The 20,021-nt window shown below is 33.9% G+C and overlaps 1 protein-coding gene across 6 annotated transcripts in view; it reads right to left on the reverse strand.

Moving 5' to 3' along the window:
- Positions 1-20,021, reverse strand: part of IMMP2L (inner mitochondrial membrane peptidase subunit 2) — a 980,841-nt gene that overhangs the window by 599,833 nt on the left and 360,987 nt on the right. Inside the window, exon 5 of one of the 6 annotated variants that reach the window (XM_053609140.1) lies at positions 12,434-12,823. The exons of 4 other annotated variants lie outside the window; for them this stretch is intronic. In XM_053609140.1, coding sequence (XP_053465115.1) covers positions 12,778-12,823 — 46 coding nt within the window. In that variant the 3' untranslated portion in view covers positions 12,434-12,777. Of the gene's footprint in view, positions 1-12,433; positions 12,824-20,021 lie in introns of those variants that run through there. One more of the 6 variants, XR_008383663.1, reaches the window with a different exon arrangement.

Below are 20,021 nucleotides of genomic sequence, written 5' to 3' on the forward strand. Positions count from 1 at the left end.
AACTGGAAACAGAATTTCTGCTCCTATTCTAACATTTTCTTGTGCAAGGCATCACCAGGCCTGATAAAAAATGAAGGTTCTGCGAGTCTTAACCAATTTCTGTGTGCATACCCTGTAGAACTTTTCGATCCTTATAAATGTCACATTTCTTATGAAAATAAATGTCTTCCTCCTGAAAGAGCTGCAAATCAAGAATGCATGTAACTGTGGTATTATATGCAATGTTTGCTACTTTTAATAAAAGTATAAACTTTCAATATATTTACAAAAGTTTTATCAGTTGTTTCTATCACAATGTCAAAGGGAACTGTAAACATAAACCTGAAGCAACATAAATAAAATGGTCCCCATACAGGCATAAAAGAAATCATGAAAATGTCCACGGCTATACACTCAGTTAGATCTAAAATATTTTCATTAACATAAAGAGTAGCAAAATCTACTACTGAGAGATCTTCATAACCTAGTTTATAACCTGTGAAGTTTGAATTCAATCAGTTACAAAAATATTTTATGTTTCTGATTGTTTCAGGCTGACCAGTTGTAGGGCAGAAACATCTGTGTCAAAGTCATTCACTTGGTTAGCAATGACACCAGTAGAAATTATTTTCCTATGAAGAGCTCTGGAATCTGGGCCCCTGGCTAAAGCCAGTTATTGCAAAAGTATAATAAATCTTGGAAATCAAGGGCTTGTCTCTTCTAATACAAAATATTAAATATTAACAAAATCCCAAGGTTCTGCTTAAAAACTGAAATAACAAACGGGTGGAGGAAGGGTAATCAGGACCTTACCTACTGTGCATATTGCAACGGTACATATCAAATATATTAATAGTAGAGTATAAATGTCTAAACCCAACAATGAAATAAGTGAGGTGAATACTATGTTAACCCGTAAACATTCCAAATAGCATATAAAATCAGCACATTGTACCCCATAAATGCAGTAATGTACACAGTTATGATCTAATAAAAAAAAAAACGAAATAACAAATACTTCCACAACTTGGAATATGTACACAAGTTAAAAAATCATCTAGGTAGGTTATGCTACTAAAACTAGTAAAGGGGTAAAGAAGGTTATGGAAATACTTAAGGAAATAAGAGCCTTAGGCTAGGACAGAAAAAGACTACACTGGTAACTTACTAGGTCAACTACTGATATATGATATAAAGGTTGGGTTTAGCTATTTTGCTGGTTAACTATCAGATATTTTGTTTTTTGAGACAGAGTCCCACTTTGTCGCCCTCGGTAGAGTGCTATAGCATCACAGCTCACAGCAATCTCCAGCTCTCAGGGCTTAGGGGATTCTCTAGCCTCAGCCTCCTGAGTAGCTGCGACTACAGGCACCTGCCAGAATGCCCGGCTATTTTTTTGTTGCAGTTTGGCTGGGGCCGGGTTTGAACCCGCCACCCTCAGTATATGGGGCTGGCACCCTACTCACTGAACCACAGGCACCATCCCAGATTATTTTCATATGGAAATTTCTAACCTACTTCAAAAAGATTTAAAGCCTCTTTATAAAATCTAGAATAATGACCCAGTCACAGTAAAATCATTTATTTATTCTTTGTTTAAGGCACTATTTCTGAAAGTATGATCCCAGGACCACTACCAATATTTAGTATGCTGATTCTCAGGTCCTTTCCAAAACCCAATAACCCAAAATCTCAAGAAGTATGATTTAAGACCCTAAATTTTCAACAAATGGTTGTATGTATTTTTGCAATGGTTTGAGATATTGTTTTTCTGACTACATAAATTGTCAGTAAGGCTAGTTTGACACAAAACCTACCCCTACTGATGTCATGAAATTAAGTTACATATTATTTAAATTAAATGAGAGTCTTTGTTCTTACTTATATATTTTTAGTAAGCATTTATAACATATTTTATCTTATGAAACAATAAATCATAGTTTAATATGGTTATCTTTTTGTTTAGCTGTCAATATTCAATGATCTGAAATCAATGTTCAGTTGAATCAAATACAACTGTAAAAATTAAACAATACTCCTAGTACCACTAATTTTTCTGCTTTATATACCAGGAACTTAATCATTTTTTTTTAACTCTTCTGTCTATTTTTAATGTGTTTAATTGAAAACCTTTCTCAGATCTTTAATGGTAGTAAATTAGGTATAAATCTGAAACAAGTAAGGGATCTTACAGTAGTTTTAGAATAATTCAAGCAGTAGGAATATAATTTTAACTTCTTTCCTCAAAAGCCATAACTGGCTAATATAAAAATAAATTTTACAAAATAAATTTGGAATCTAATTTTTATAATATGAATTCATGTTCACAGTATTTCTCAACACTCTACTAATGAATTGTGCATTTACCTATCACATTTTTCTAGTTAAAGAACAAACCACTTATCATATTCTGTCCTCATCATACTAAATAGTATAGGCTTATAAGATACAAACAAAGAAATGAATTTCAAAGTTAGAGCTGAGCTTATATAATTTCTTTATATATGTTATTAACATAAACATACTTTACGTACTATAAAATATAAAAGATGAAGACTAAAATATTGTTTGAAAAGAGAAAACCCAAAGTTATGGTTTTAAAATAAATCTATTGATGTTTCTGAATAGTTCAGATAAATATCTTTAAACGATTTGGAGGCAAAGAAGTTAGTTTTAATTCCAGAATTGCAAATACTGCTCAACATCAGAAAATTGCCTTATTACTTTAGTAAATATGAGAAAAACATTTTGTTAAATTAAATATTCATTCAAGATAAAGAGCCTTTTTTCTTAGCCAGAGTTCTATAGAAAAACAGAGACAACAGGAAAATAGAGAGACAGACAGATACACTTGCAGAGACATTTATTGTAACATGTTGGCTCATGTCATCATGGAAGCTGGAAATGGCCTGATTTGAAGCTGGAGACCCAGGATAGCCTGTGGTATGACATAAAGGCTTGGGTGCCAGAGTGACAATGGTGCAGACTCCAGCATCTGAAGGCCTGAGAACCAGGAGTACAGAAGTCAGGAAATTAATGTTCCAACTCGACAACTCAATGTCATTGAGTGAATTCTACCTTTCTCTACCTTTTTGTTTAACTAGATATCTGGGCATCACTTTGCCAAGGCAAGGGAACACATTAATGATCATACTTTTATAAGCAGTAAAAGGAATTTTATACATCAAAAAAGAGCTTCTTTCAAAAACCCTATAGCAAAGATCATAATTAACCTAAAATTTTAATCACATTAGCATTAAAATAAAAAAGAAGAAAATATCTAATCTACTGCCTTTTTCCCTATTACACCGAAGATCATAGTCAAAACTATGAAACTATTAAAAAAATTAAATGAATTACCCATATCTATAGATATTGTGACTGGTCAATATAGAAAATTCTCACAGAATCTATTTCAAATTATTATGAAAAAAGTAGTTTAAGATTAGTAAATAAAAAAAAAACAGACATCCTATATGTAAGTAACAAACGATACAATACTTTTTTTAAAAGTCTACACAATAGCAACCAAAAGAAAATGTGCATGATCATATTATGGGGAAAATTATAAAACATTAGTTGAACATAATGCAAAGTTATTCCATGCTTACTTACAGTAAGAATATATATTATAAAGATAGTGAACCTGTCACAATTAATATATCAATTTAAAACAATTTTAAAAAGTCTTTCATAAAATTTGATACCTAATCCTGAAATTCACAAAGAAGAGCAAAGAGCCAAGAATAAGAAATAGCATTCTGAAAAAGTAGAAAAATTCCTCCTACCAGATACTAAACTATCATTATTAAAAAAGTATAGCACTGGGGCAGAGACTGAGAATAGACTTCAAAGACACAGACCATACTAGCATGGGCAGGAAATACGACTGAGATGGCATTACTGATCAGAAGGGAATACAGGGGGAAAAGTAAATCTCTATCTAAAAACTCTTACAAAGTAAATGAAGATTTACTTTTGTCCCCATTTTCCCTCTTGGATCTATAATGGCCATTTCCATTACTGATTGATTAGATCAAAATTTGAAAAGCAAAACATAAAAATATAAAGATAACATGAGAGTAAGAAGAAATTAATTCCTAATCAAGAAAAATATCTTAAGCATAACCAAAACAAAAAACAAACAGAAAACCTGCCACATCAAAATTAAGATTTTTTTCACAAGAAGATATGTGAGCAAAATTGCGATAAACTACAGACTGGGATGAGGTATTTTTGGCTCTTCATGCCTAACAGATGATTATTACAAAAAATATAAAAAGGAACTTACAAAGCAATAGCGATTTCTTTTTAAAGCTTAAAAACCAAATAGAAAAGTATAAGTAGCATACAATCAAACATTCTACCAAGAGAAAACAGTTGACAAGCATATGAAAACATGTTCACCTCAACAGTAATCAGAGAAATGTGCAGTAAAACTTCAAGGAGGTGATAATTGGATATAGGAAAATTTACAATCTACTAATACCAAGTTTTGTGAGATGAGTTGAAATAGAAACATTTTCACATAAGAAAGTTATAAGGGAGTAAGGAATATAAGGGCGTGTAAAATAGCAAAACTAGTTTTGAAAACAATTTGGTAATATTTAGTAATGTTAAAGAAGTACATACCACAAACTTGGCATTTCTACTTAAAGGTATAACCCAAAGAAATTGTTATCCTCATGCACAAAGAGTTATACATAACTATGTTGTGACATGCCTCCTTACAGAAAGAATTGAAATGAACCAAGATAGCCATCAACAGAATGATTTACACAAGTTACAGCAGGCATACTCATTAAGGAACGCTATATATTGTTTACTTAAATCAGAGCTAAATATGTAAATATGGATAATCTCAAAAGCAAAGTTAAAGAAAAATTGCTGTAAAGTGATACAGAAGGATGTCAAATTCTGAAAATTACTAGGTATATTTAATCAATAAAAACATACATATCAAAACATAAAAGCATGCATTGTGCAAAAATCAGCAGTAAATTCAGAACAAAAATTAACTCTTAGTAGTGATGAGGGAGCTTTAATTATCTTTGTAATATTTTATTCTTTAAGAAAAGCAAATATAGTAAAATATTAAAATGTGATAGATACAATAGGTGATGGATACTTGGATACTTGTTGTTATTCTCTATCATGAAAGTAAGAAGAAATTAAGAAAAATATTGTAAAATTATTCCCTAACAAATTAAAAAAAATGTTTGAAGAGTAATTAAACAAAATGAATTCTTGGAAACTCAGTTCACTCTTTCCCTAAAGAGAATACCACAAAGAAATAAACTAATATTTAATTTTTATGATATGTAAATACCTTTAGTATTGCAAACTCTTTAAAACCTTTTTCATTAACTGAATCCTGTACCTCAGCCTTTTGAATTATTAATCCCAGCGTAGGATTCTAGATTAGTCAGTTCACATTGCTTTGTAACATGCATGATTACCTAGCAAATCTGCAATCTCTGTGCTGTTCGGTCTTAAATTGTCTGTAGGGTTTATTTATATTGCTTCCTGCAGTTCTCTCTGCAGCTGAAAATTTTATACCTGGGTTTGCTGATATTCATTAAGGTTAAAAAGATATTAACCTTTGTGTTTACAACAGAATTCTGAGCAGGATCAGGGCTTCACCGAGACCACGGCTCCTATGGGTACTTGCCGTTTCTTCCGTCCCACAACATTTTTATCTAAGTCAACAGCCTATGCAGGCGTCTTATGATATGAAATGATAACAGAAACTTGCCACATAGAGTAGGGGAAAAAAACATGAAATGTCTTTTAAATTCTTACAATAAAAGAAGGAGCACTGTACACTGGAGGAAAGTGGAGACAGTAAAAGAGTGTCTTGGTTGGGCTCCGCCTCTCACTCCGCGTGACCTCAAGGAACCCACCCCCCCTCTCTCCACCTGGGCTTCCTCACGTGTGGACAATGGCCCTGTCCTGTCAACCACATGGGACTGATCTGAGGCCTGAAAAAGACGGTGCATTTGGGAGTGGTTTGTGAATGAAAATGCATTTGAAAACCACGAAGTGGGGTTGCCATGATTCTGATCCTTTTCAAACCAAAGAATACACATATACTACTGAAATGAATACCCTAAAATGCTTTGAAAGACGTAGATTAAAGAAAATTGATTTGAATTAAAAAAAAAAAAGAAAGAAAATTGATTTGGTGGCCTCAGCAAATTATGGTTTGCATATAAGTGAATTAGTCACATGAAAATTTCCATGAAAATAAACAAATAACTGCTAATGTCAAATTAGGAAGGACTCTGTTAAAAGCAGAGTACCCGATAAAGTTGAAAAAAGAGGTCTAGAGGATTATTTCACAAAATTACTCAAGGACTAAATTAAATGGTGAAAAGAATTTGTGTGCAAAAATTAAACAGGACACTAGCTAAAAAGGGGTAGCAAGATTTAGAATACTAACTGTTGTTGCTTTCCTTATAGCAGTAGGTCTTAAAGTATGCTCAAGGAACTCCTGGCATCCCTGAGAACATTTCAAAAATCCTTGAGGGCAAAATTATTTTCATAATAATATTAAGATGTTATTTGCCTGTTTTGCTGTGTTAATAAATGTACAAATGGTGCAAAAGCACTGACAAGATAATTTCTGGTGCTTTTGCACACATCAGAACCCTGGCACCAAACTGTACTAAAAGGAACTGTATTCTTTACTGGCATCCACTGCCATTCAAGCAAGCAAGCAAACAAACAAATGAAAAGATCTTTTTTATTCAAGACTGTCCTTGATAAAGTAGTGAAAAGAAATCTTAGTTCCATTATGTCAACTTTAATTTGTTCTATTATTCTGTGGAGAGAAATGGCAAATATACATAAAGTATTTGCTACATACTAAAGTATGATGGTTGTTTCAAGAAACAGCATTCACATGGTTGTCTTATTTGCAAGCTGAGCTACCCACTTTTTTCATAAAATACTACTTTTACTTGAAGGAACAGTTGACAAATAAAACATGATTATTGAGAGTTGGGTTTTTTGGGAGAGATTTTCACAGAAATGAATAAAGTGAATCTGTCACTTCAAGGAAAACAATTGACAATACTCATTGCCAATGATAACTTTAAGGCTTTCAATCAAAAATTACACATGTGAAAAATGTATATCTGCCTCTGCGACAACTATTAGAAAAACTTGTATTGGCCACTTAAACAGCTTCCTAATACAATGACGTTTCTGATTAAATCAGTGGTGATATCAACTGATGGGTTGAACTATACAATGAAATACATCATCATGTGGAATATTTACATAACTCAGTACATCAATATTTCCCAAATGACTATAGAGGTATTACAGAATCATGCATGGATAAATGATTCAAATGTGAAATAGATCAGAGGATTCTGAAGCAACAAAGTACAAAAGTTCATTGATAAGGTTTCAGATTCCACATTGTAACTAATCTAGAAAGAAAGTACCACTTGTTGAGTTCTCTTATAATATCAAAAAAGAATGTGCACAACTATCCATCTGAAAGTGCTATTAAAATACTCCTTCTTCCTTTTTTATCATCGAAGTAGTGCAATATTAAAAATAAGGAAAAAAAAAGAAGAGTAGAGTGGAGTGTGGTGTGAAAATAAACTATCTAATCCCATCACGTGATTCCCTAAAACCTCTGGAAATTACAATACATATTGTGCCACTCAGTTTCAGTGTGATTTTGCTTCCAAAAGACAGCACCTGTTAAGTGTTCTTCCCTCAGGCTACTAGAGCCACTTTGTCCTACTGTGATGACCACTCCTACCAACTTTCCCTGTTACCTGTTGTTTTTAGTTAATGGCTGATAGGGATGGAAGCATGAACATCCAGCTTATTTGACTTAGGTTGGAAAAGACATAAATCATGTTCTAGACTTCCCAGAAATGTTTAAATGAAATCTATCCTTGAAGAGACTTTGTCTAAAATCACACCTCTTCTTCTTTCCCCATTGCATCACTCTTTAATTGGTTTCTTTCTTAATAAATCATTTGCAAACAAATCTTTATCTCAATGTCTGCTTCTTGAGAACCCAACCTTGGACAACTAGCAGAGAATTACTCAATTGTTTGATCATTGTGCTCTTTGATTCTCTACTAAATGATGTAGTAATGGGAGAGTTAATGTACAATTTCATTTTATAGCAAGAAAATTATGACTAATTGTAAAGTGAAACAAGAAAAATTGTAACTGGGCCAACCGTGCCAGCAACAGCAAAAAAAAAAAAAAAATTGATTATGATCTTTGTTTCATTTCTCCAAAAGGACATTAGCAGGTGCAATATTTTTGACTCTACAAGAATGGTAACATTCTCCTAGAAAACTGCCTAGAAGGAAATGGGAAATAATACAGCAAATGTGTGGTGGGATAGAACAGAGAGAATTTCATAAGAAACACATGAGCATGTTCATGGGTCATAAGAAAATCATATTTTGAAACGCCAATAAAATGGAGAGGCAATTGGTGAGTTGATATTTCTCATGAAATAGGAAGGAGCAAAACAAAGATAGAAGGTAATATATGCGAGAAAATGAATGCACAGAAAATGCTGAGGAGGGAAAAAAAACACGGAGGAAGAAGGGAAAGCTGAGCAAGTGACATTCATCAGTTACAGGCATCATCCCCTGGCACCAGCAGCACAGAATACGGCACCTGCTCCCCAATACTGCCTGTTACACCCTGCAAATAACCACGTGGTGCTCCATTCAGACCCATGCAAATTTCTCACACTATTCTGCATTATTCCATTTTTCCTTTAATCAATTCCATTAATTCTTTACCCTTTTCCCTTTTTTCTATGTTTCAGTTGCTCCTTTAGTCATTAAAAGACTACAAACTTCTGCCACCAGTCCACAAATATTCCCAAACATCTGTAAGCAAAAAAAAGAAGTAGGACATATTAGAGAATATCTCCTTGTCTTCTTTTAGGCTCAGACTATTAGGGCCAGTTATTTTTATAGTACCTAAGAGGAAACAGTAGCCACAGAAATCAGTTTGGTATGAAACTACGTCTACCTAAAACTGCTTTTGCCAGTCCCAAAGGACAATGTTAAGAAGGAATCTCAAGGCACATATGTCTACAAGAAGTCAGTACCTATTGAAGCCAAAAACGGAGCACAAATATTTAATAAAGTTGTTCTTACACATTGTATAAACCACAAAGAAATAAACCATTTCTGATATTTTGAGCACGCAGTAAACATGTGGTGCTTGTATATTTCTTAAGTGTAATATCTTTTTACATTTAAAATTTTAAAATGTTATCAGTAAAGCATTCTTAGAAACAGAATTCTATATCTAAAAAGAAAAAACAAAACACATGGGTAGGATATGTTTATTAATGAAGCATGCTCAAAGTGAAAATGAATGGTATGCGCAGGTGTTTGCTTTAATGATGACAGATATGAATAACATTCGTCAAAAAACAGAAAGGGGAAATGTAGGATAATATTTAGAAATAAACATATCCTACATCAAGCACACAAAGTGAATTCAGTGTGAGTTTACAATGACTTTTTTTTCTTCCAGAGGCTTAAGGGACCTGGACCCCACCCCCACCCCACCCCCACTCCCACCCCACCCCACCGCCACCCTCACCCACCCCCCCCCCCCCCCCCCGGGATGCACACAGAGTTGTTGGCTTGCCTGGAGTTAAAAATTCCACAGGCCCATTCTCTGAAGCTGTGCACCGGTGAAGCCTGAGATCAAAGGGCATGCCACCCTTCCTCAGAGATAGGGGCCAGAGGGTTGACGTATGTTAACAACATATTGTCAGAGGTCTATAGGTGCTCTGCCCTGAGGGAAAGACACAGTCATTACTTCATACTGAGTAAACTGAGTGAACGCTTGAAGATATTCTTCCATTAACTCTGTTCCCCTGTGGCTACTTTCTTCTTTGTGATCTTTATTTAGATACCTGCTCAGAAATTAGTCAGTATTTAGAAGAAGAGGTTTACTACAAAAGTGATTGTATTGATAACAAAATATTTCCTTTCAAGTTAATTTCAGATAGGTAAAATAAGATAATGATGGAACTAACAGATGATAGATTAAGTGTATATGTAACTAAAAAAGTATAAAATCAAAACCCTGAATAAAGCTTTTCACTACACACCATTCCATCTCATGTAGTCTGTTTCTTGACTTAGTAATTACAGGAGCGAGTTTACACCCACGGCAAAGCTGCTTTTCGTTCGCATCTCCCGTCACGCAACACACATGGTAACCCATTTTAAAGTTAATCCAGAGTGGTATTTATAACATTTCAAGTAAATCAATACCTCGGAATAATATTTGAAGTTTTTTCTACTGTTAATCTGTTGTGTCAGTTGCACTTGTTAGAGAGCCTAACATGACAAATTTTGGGTTCAACAGCATATGGAGATTTCTGAACTGCCTCCATTGAAATCTAGCCCCACGCCAAAAAATCTATCAGAAATAATGTCAGGATTGACTTCAGTTGGGCTAACCAGGAATCCCATCATTAAGAGATCATCTGCTATTAAAATGTTTTTATCTCTGTGTTCTAAAGAAAGGCTTTCACAACACAAAATAACTCCCTTCCCATATACTCAGGAGAAAGTACTAATTGCAGGACACCAGTATATTAAGAAAAGCCACAGACCCAAATGGCTGTGGGAACAGGGACATATGTTGGAATACAATGTGTATTTACCATCAGAACACTTGATAGAGCCAAATCTTTTTTATCCACTTGTATCAAGAGATGAGTAGGTTATCATAAGAAAAAATCAAACTCTAAAAGAAAATCTTTAGTAACAACAATAACAACAACACCAACAATAAAAGCCCAAAGTCAAAAGATCTTTTATCTGGAGGGACCTTCTCAAAGTGAGGAGACAGTGAGCACGATGCACAAGAACCAAGTTAGCTTCCTGGTGATCCCTGGGACCAAACGGCCCAGACCAACACAGTCCTGCAGGCAACTCTCTCAAGTGTGTGCTGGAAGTGTAAGAGTACTGGGGGACAAACTGAAGGTCACAGAAGTATCCATTTTCCCAAACTGACGAAACCGGATGAGATTGGTGAGTTTCGTATGTGATTCCTCTATTGGGCAATGCTAGTGTTTATGCCCCTGAAACTATCTAAAATGCAAAAATATTCTATAGTTATTTGCAAAAGGAATAACTATGATCAAATATAGCCTATATTTTAAGGATATCAATCTTGAGAAAGAGATTTTATAAAGAGCCTCACTTATTTTAGGTAAAAAGCATTTTAATGTTATAAAAATTAATGGATTTTGTTTAAAAACAAAAGGTAAAGTAATTTACAAATATATCTTTTAAAAATGAACAAGAAGTAACAGTGAACGTTATGGTACAAAGAAAGGTAAATCAACAAGTGCTAACAATGCTAGTTTGTTGTTTTTTTTAACCACCTACTATTAATGTTATACAAAACGCTGATTTTTCTTACAATCAATTTACCAACATAATTAACAATTTACGAACTTTCACTTCTTCTACATGATCACCTTAATACAAATTAACTTCTTTCCATATTGATTACAAATATAACATAATGGAAAAAAGAATTCTTAATAATTATATTTTATAATATTTTTAAAAACTACTAATTTAATGATCTTCAATTTTCTTTTGAAAAGAAATATAAGGTTGTTTAAAATATCTTGAAGATAAAACAGAGACTTAGGATAATGATATATTTTAGTATCTTTTTGTCACACGTATGTACGTCAGTTATGATTTTGCTTGTCATACATATGCTTTTGTTTGTCACATATATGCCAGTTATGATTTTATCAGCTGTAGGTATGAAAATCACAATTAGATAATCAAGGCAACTGCTTTTCCTTAGGGTTGGAATCACCATCTCTGGTGTCTGATAGGAAAGGTACTATTTTGTTGAATGTGCTAAACAGCTGTTCCATCGGTCACCACACTACCTCACCCTACTCCCATCTTCCTCCATCTTTCTAGGTTAATTGTGTGGTTTAAGTGCTTAACATTGGGAGTAACTTCAACCAACGGATAAAACTGGAGTTAGTAAAGAATTTCTAGTGTATCTGAGTAAAAGTGAGAAGAAGAAATTGTATATATTAAAATACCTGGTATAATTAATGCACATCAAGCTTTTCCATTTCAAAGGAAAATGTTTGAAATGGTTCACTTATTAATATTACAGAAGCCTTTTTTCATTCACTATGGAAAATGATTCTAAAATCTGTCTAAATATATGGGCATGTTACACTGGAGAAAGGCTGAAGAAAAATTAAAAAAATGAAAGAAAGAAGGAAGAAAGAAAGAGAGGGAGAAAGGGAGGGAGGGAGGAAGGAAAAAGAAAAAAGAAAAGCCAAAGTGTAAAGAACTGAAGATTACATAAACTTTGATAAAAATCTCTGTATTACATTTTCTCAGCTCTTAGATGTAATTCCAAAAAAGATCCCGGACAGTGTGGTATGGGCTCGCATACAGTTTATTTTCAGCTTTATGGAACAACAGGGACTTGCAAGCTTTAATAAATTCCCGACTATAACCACAGAAGATCTCTTTGGACTTCATCAAATAGAAAACAAACAATAATGAGTTGCTGGGGTGACAGGGTCTTTATTTGTTATGATAGTATCAAAAAAGAAATGTGTGCCTAGGGCATTTGTTTTAATAATGAAAATGGGGCCGTCAGTGCTCAGTGTTCTTCAAAGCTGGATCATTTCTATAGCCCATTTAATTAATGTGAAGAACAGCTTCTTGTCTGGTAAATAATTCATTTCTTCACTTCACAAGCACACACTCTCATCTGATATCAACTCAACATTAGCAGGTCTTCTCCACTCGAGATCACACAGGGGCTGGAGGAAATCAGAGATTTAACAGGGAAGGAATGAGATGTTCAATTTACACTTACTTTTAAGACAGTTTTGATGATAGTGGTGATATTCTGATAAAGACGTTATATGTAATTTCAAAAAACTTTAAATAATTAAACTTCATAGTTGCTCCTGAAAGAAAAAAAATATAGACTGAAGCTAGCTTTGTTTTATAGGAAATTTTAGGCTAAGGTGGTAGTATACATTTACTTATTCATTGACTCATCCATTCTTTTCACTAAATATTTATTAACCATCATGCAGATGCCAGGCACTGTGTCAAACTCGGAAGATTGGGAAATGCTATGATATTTGCTCTCCTGAACTTTTCAGTTTACTGAGTAGGTATGAGAGCAATAAACAGTAAACAAACACTAATAGGTATATAATTACAAATGGAGATACAATCTAAAGAAAGGAAGAACAGATTAGGAATATCTGTAAAAAAGGGAACCTGTGTTAGACTTGGGGTTCCTGAGGAAAGGCTATCAAGAAAAACTTCTTTGGCAGGAATCAGTGGCTCATGCCTGTAATCCTAGCACTCTTGGAGGCTGGGGCAGGTGGATTGCTTGAGCTCAAGAATTCAAGAGCAACCTGAGAAAGAGCATGACTCATCTCTACTAAATACAGAAAAACTAGCAGGGCATGGTGATGAACACTTGTAGTCCCAGCTACTCTGGAGGCTAAGGCAAGAGAATTGCTCAAGCCCAAGAGTTTAAGGTTGCTGTGATCTATGATGTCACAGCACTCTACCCAGGGAGACAGGAGACTCTGTCTCAAAAAATAAATGATAAATAATAATTAAATAAATAAAATACATACATAACTCCTTTTTTGCAAAAGAAATGCTTGAATTGAGAACTAAAGAACAGGTTTAAGTGAATGGTGGAAGGAGTTCTGACAAGGGAAACAATGCACAGAAGTTCTATGATGTGTGTAGGGAAGGGTGAGGAGGGATAAGACATCATCAAGCTACAGAACTAAAAATTCAATAAAAGCTATCCACATTGAAGTGGACAGTAATTCAAGGAGAACCTGAAAAGGATTTTCATTTCAATTTACATGGCAGAGACTCTTGGGGAGACCGTTAGTGGTCATACAAGTAGCTCCAACATTAACAGAGTTTTAGTTGTTGGTGGTAAGGAAGATTTCTATGTAAGTAAGGGAAAAATACCTGTGGGACCAGTAAGAAAGGGAGAAAGACAAAGACACAGGTGGGGTGAGTTACAGGTGGCTTAAGCTGAACACAACCATGTACTGAGAAGCACACAGGCACCCTGGGTGCAGTTTACCAAGCTCCATAAAAGGTCCTAGGTGAAATGCAAAGGAAAGTTGACCCTGATACGCCTAAATTAAACCTAGGCAGAGTTACATAATAATCAAAGAATAAAGTTCTTGAGCAAGAGACAAATTAAGTTGTCTTGCAAGATAAGACAACAGGACCACAAGGCAGAATTTCAGATGAGTTAGTATAACAATGGAATGAAATGAACTAGAATCTGGTGTAATATAAAGAAGATTATAATTTTATTTTATTTTTTTAATAATATTTTTATTAAGTCTTTGTACATAGATCATAAATACATTTATGCCAATTTCAGTGTGTTGATTATTTGTACAAATTGGAGTGCTTGCGTCATACTAATCAATATAGCTTTCACCTCATGAAGATTATAATTTTAAATAACGAAGTACAAAAGTAATTACAAAAGTTACAAATGAAAAATGTGCTTGCTTCCAGCAACTCATTTAGACTTAAATATTTAGGTCAAATTCTTAGTTCATGGATCATACTGTTCTCACAATTCCCAAAAACAATGAGACCTATGCACACAGAAAAAACTATAAGTGTGTGTCTATCACACTAGCAGCTTACAGCACTAATCTCGAAAAAGACTGTGCATTTTCATTTTGCGGTATAATGGCTCAATAAAAGAAAAGTGTAAATTTCTCTCATCCTGCTTTTTTATAAAGAGATCATGGAAACAAAATATTGACTTTAATCAACAATATGGGTAATATTTCTTCAAAGAACAATAGCTAAATAATTGTGTGTGTGTGCATACAAAAGAAAAATATTTATAATTCTGAAACCAATCGTTCAGATGTCCCAAGTACTTGTTAACTGACAACAAAGTGAAACAATGATTAGTCTCCATTTTTTAAATGGCTACATTATTCCAATGTTTCACACCATCTTATATTTTCTACTATAATTAAAGCAGGAGTACATAACGAAATTCATACTTTTTGAAAAATGTAAATCATAAAATAGCAAAATCCCATCTTGTACAATTGAACTTTCATTCTGACTGCTGCAGGTCTTTGATTCTTCTGCAAAGCCCAACTCTCTCCCTCCTGTCGTTGTTTATACAGACTTTCTCCCAAATGTTTACCAAGAAAACTAACTCCTAATCATCCAGCAGATCTCTCCTGAATGTTCCCCACTGTGGCCCTCTCTGCTTTCTCATTCTAATGTAGGCTGCCTCTCTCACATAACATTAATAGTGTGTTTGTAAATTTAATCTGTCTTCCCTAACATAGTATAAGTCCCATGAGGGGAAATATTCATGTCTATTTTATGTCCCAAGAACAACACATATGGTAGGGGCTTAGTATTAATAAATATTTGTGACTGAAAGTAAATGAATGAATGATGAGTGAGTACTAAAGCCAGAGAACTATGAATATGTATTTTAGCCTTCATGAAAAGTTTTATAAGTATAGGCACTTTGAAAATAACTGAAACACCCATCTGAGATTTCTCAAGAAAATTATGATACAACTGTTAAGTATAATAATTTTTTCTATAAGGAATACTGCCAAATTTCATAGTGCTATCTAGGAAGAAAATCTGAATTTTAAGATAATTCAAAATGAAAACTTAAAAAAGTCTTCAAAAATAAAAGCTCTACTAAGCAAAATTACTTCCACACACAAAGATTTAATACAACGTATGATACAAAAGAAAAAGTAAATGTGGAATTTTCTTCACAATTTTAAGTGTAGAAAAGTAATATGAATTTACTTTTGACACTCTTCAAAATTACTATTATGAAGTTTTTAAAAAGTCAGGATATAGAATTTCTGTCAATCTATTTATATCTGTGGTCTGACAAACAGTTTAGAGTCATGTGTGAAACAAAGACCCTTCAATTTAACAACTTCATGAATGCAATAAAAATAGGCAACAAAACCCACAGAAAAGCATAACTAATTTACTATACTGACTTATTTTGCAGGGCCTTTTTTTTTAAGAAAAATCATTTAGTTAACATGAGAACTCAAGATATGAAACCTAAAGTGAGCCCAACTCTGGTGGGTAAAGCAACACAGACACCAGAGTTGGATTACAAAGGTCAGTCCCAAGGTCACCTAGAGTTGACTCAAAATTTTTCAATTTCTCAAACCCACCATTTTCTTTTTTTACCTTTCTTTTTTGTTAACCCACCTAAAAACAGAACTTTGACTTTTGGAATGAAAAAAAGAACTGATCAATAATAATTACTAAGGGACTCTGTAAATTAACTCTCCCTACTCCCACTTGTCAATTACTCCATTCCACTTTACAGAATGTTTTCAGAATGGTAGTCCTAAAAGAAAAACATGATTGGGTCACTCACTATATAGTTTTTTCTTGCCTACAAGATAAATTTCAATCCTAGAAATTATCCTTGCTATGATCTTAGTCAATTTTCTACGTGCTAAAAAGAATGTACACTCTGCTATACTGGGTAGAGTATTCTATAGATGTCATTTACATCAAGTTCATAGTGGTGGTCAACGTCTTCTATATCCTTACTGATTTCTGCTTCCTTTTTCTAACAGTTGAGAGGAAATACTTAAGTCTCCAACAAAAAAGGTGGATTTGTGTATTGCTCCTTGAAGCTCTATCAGGTTTAGCTTCACATATTTTAATGCTGTTATTAGGTACATAAATGTTTAATGTTTTATGCTTTCTTGATGAAACTAACCTGGTATTATTATGCAATTTTATTTTTCCCTGAATATACACAGTCATGATTTGGTTGGAATTTACTACCTTGCTACTTGTTTCCAGTTCGTTTTACCTGTTATTTGCTCGCCCAATCCCCCCCTGCCCTTTATTCTCTTTATCTGCCTTCCCTTGGTGAGGGAAAAATGCAGGTTCCCCCAAACTTAACACAGACACTGTGCTGGCCTAGAGCCCTCAGTAAAATTGCTACAAGTGGACTAGGGAGGTACCAAGATAACTACTGGGCTCCAGAAAAGTATCCAGCAGTTTCTTGGTGCCTCAGCACTTTCATGCCTTCAAATGACCCCCAAGCCTTGGCTGTCCTAGAATGCCCTTTAGCTAACTCTAACACTAAAATCCCCAACTGGTGGAAAATTGTATTGTTATTAACATAATATGGGTTACATGACAGAGTATGATAATGGTACTGTGCCAGCATAATTTGCTTCACTGTGAACAAGCAAAGCTACAATGTAAAACCTTTGCATTACTCATTGGGAAGAGATTTAAAACCATACTATAGGGTAGGCAGATGCAAATTTTGCTAGAAAGAAGCTCCTGTATTCACCCAGGAGCAAGGACCCTAGTGAGTAACCTCAGATAAAAACATCTACCTCACCAAGCTGGCTTTCTCAGAGTCACACTTTGGCCTCTCAATTACATCTCAGGTGGAGAGGATTTTTTTGTTTTGGTTTGTTTTTGTTTGCTTTTATACTTTCCTGGAATTTTTACAAAACACTTGGACTAACTGTTTCTCTTATACTACTCTATTTATTTTACTTCCTTGACTTACTAGCTATAATTCATTTCACTTTTGTTGTTCCCAGTTTTAAGTATGCATCTTTATCAGGAACTTACTTCAATTAATTTTATACTACTTCACATATATGTGGGTCATTATGAAAGTTGTGTGATACACAGAAATCAAGAATTGTGATATTTGCATAGGGGGACACAAATGAAGCCCTTCCAGCAACACTGCTTAGCTGAGCAAGTTAAAACTTGTATGGGTGAATCAGGAAGGATGCTCTTGACTGTGTTTCTTGGAAGTGACATAATGCACCATAACACAGTCTATCTCAAAACTTTCATAGTGATCCATGTAGTATAAGAAATTTGCAACAGTATACTTAATTTACTCCACTCCTTGTCCTTATACTATTACTATTAAAAGTTGACCCAATATAAACCTATTACACATTATAACAATACTTACATTTTTATAATTTGGAATAGTGTATAAAAAGGTGAAAGTTTGCAATCATATAGACCTAGTTTAAGTTTGCCATTTAGTAGCTGCTTAATCTTTAGTAAGTTCATTGAATTCTGTTAACCCTAATTTTTACAACTTCAAAATAGCCATAACAATTATCTTTCAGAACTATTCTAAAAATTACATGATAATGTATGTGATGTACTTGCCTTAATTGCAATGATAGTAGCTTTTGTTATTGGGGTGGAGAAGGATGATAAAAAAGATTGAGATGCCCCTAATCTAGCTGAAGAAGATAATCCACGTTCAATGTCACCATGTCCAAAGTCCAAAGTAGCAGCAGCTTTCTAATTCTCCCACCCCAGTCTGACCAGGCCATTATTTTTGTTTTAAGAGAACATCTTCCTCATCTAAATGTGGACTAATTTCAAGTCTCTGCCATTTAGAAGTTGAATGATTAATTCAAATTCACATATGTTCAACATTATCCTATAGCCAATTTGTTATCCACGCTACAGCTATGAGTAAAATAGTACCGACTTTTCATGAAAATCACCTCCCTCACTTATTTTCCTTATACAAATGTCCCATATAACACTCAGTATTGATCAGACCTCAAAAACTAATATTTAATCTCTAGGCATCAATTCCAACAAAGCCTAATCTACACTAATTAAACATCATACCACGTTCTGCTGTTAATTTTCAAGAACTTGCAATAAATGTTGAATCTAATGTTCTCAGGCTTAATGACAAGAAAAAGATAAAATGTTCAAGAATTATAAATACCTATTAGGTTGAATCTATCGAATTTACCATAACCTGGAAAGCAAAAATAACACTCTTCTCTTTTAAACAGGGTCTTAATTTAGATTATTTGGTTATGACAGATAACAAACAATGCATGATGCAGAATAGCAACCTGACAAACCAATTCTTCTGCGATCGCTTTACCTCTGATGATCCTTTGTGAAATCCAGAAAACTGAATTTTCTCTAACATTCTAAACTGCTTATGTTTTACTGCCAAGTCCCATCAATTTGGCAAACAGACGAGAGCAGTAATCACTAGAGAAAATGTAGGGGGGAGAAATGAGCCAAATCAATTGATTTTGTTTCAATAGTCTATTTAATCTGCACAATGACTAAGCCTAAGTGTTCTTGCTAAGTGTAATTAAGCAGTATTTTGTAATTCTTGCTTAAAAAAAAGTCTTGTTTAAAATAAAACACCTTTTGTCCTTAAGAAAGAGATAAAAATAGATGCTAAAGCAATAATTTGGGATAACCATCTTATGTTTCACAATAATGGATGTTCTGACATCGAAAATAGATTTCCTCATTAGTATAATCAAAATTCAATCTGAATAAAGTTTTGGTAGTGGTGTTAAGGAAACAAAGCGCATCAATAATACAGGATGTTTCCTTAAGGATACACAGTTACTGCCCTGTTTCCATTTCTTCTAGTCAAAAATCAATGTCACACTAGGCTCTAATGAATGGCTGCTTGCCAGCTGCATTTAAACTGAGTGAAGCTCCTCATTCCTTTAAAATGTATTATTTTAGCAGGAGTAATTCAATAACTTGACTTATTTAAGTTTGCAATTTGATTCAGACATACTCTAACCATGGTTTGCAAAGAATTTTACATATAAGAAAAAAAGCTGTCTTTATTAGGGATGCAGATGTTTACAACATAACCAATTTTTTAAGGAAGGACAGAAACTCCCATCAATTATTAGATACAAATTCACACCTGTTGTCTGTCATGTTTCAAACCCCTCAGGTGTGAGATTTAGTCAAGGCAAATAAAATAAAGAAGGACCAGCTGCAAAAACTGATTTTGTTCTCATATGGCAATTAAAAAGAAAAACTCTACCATGTGTTGTAATATGACAATCCCATTATTTCATGTTGGGGACAATGCTGTTTTAACAGATTTGTGTTGCTGTCAAGTATGTTACAAAGGCTAATATT

The sequence above is a fragment of the Nycticebus coucang genome, chromosome 11 (assembly GCF_027406575.1).
Source record: "Nycticebus coucang isolate mNycCou1 chromosome 11, mNycCou1.pri, whole genome shotgun sequence".
NCBI lineage: Eukaryota > Metazoa > Chordata > Mammalia > Primates > Lorisidae > Nycticebus > Nycticebus coucang.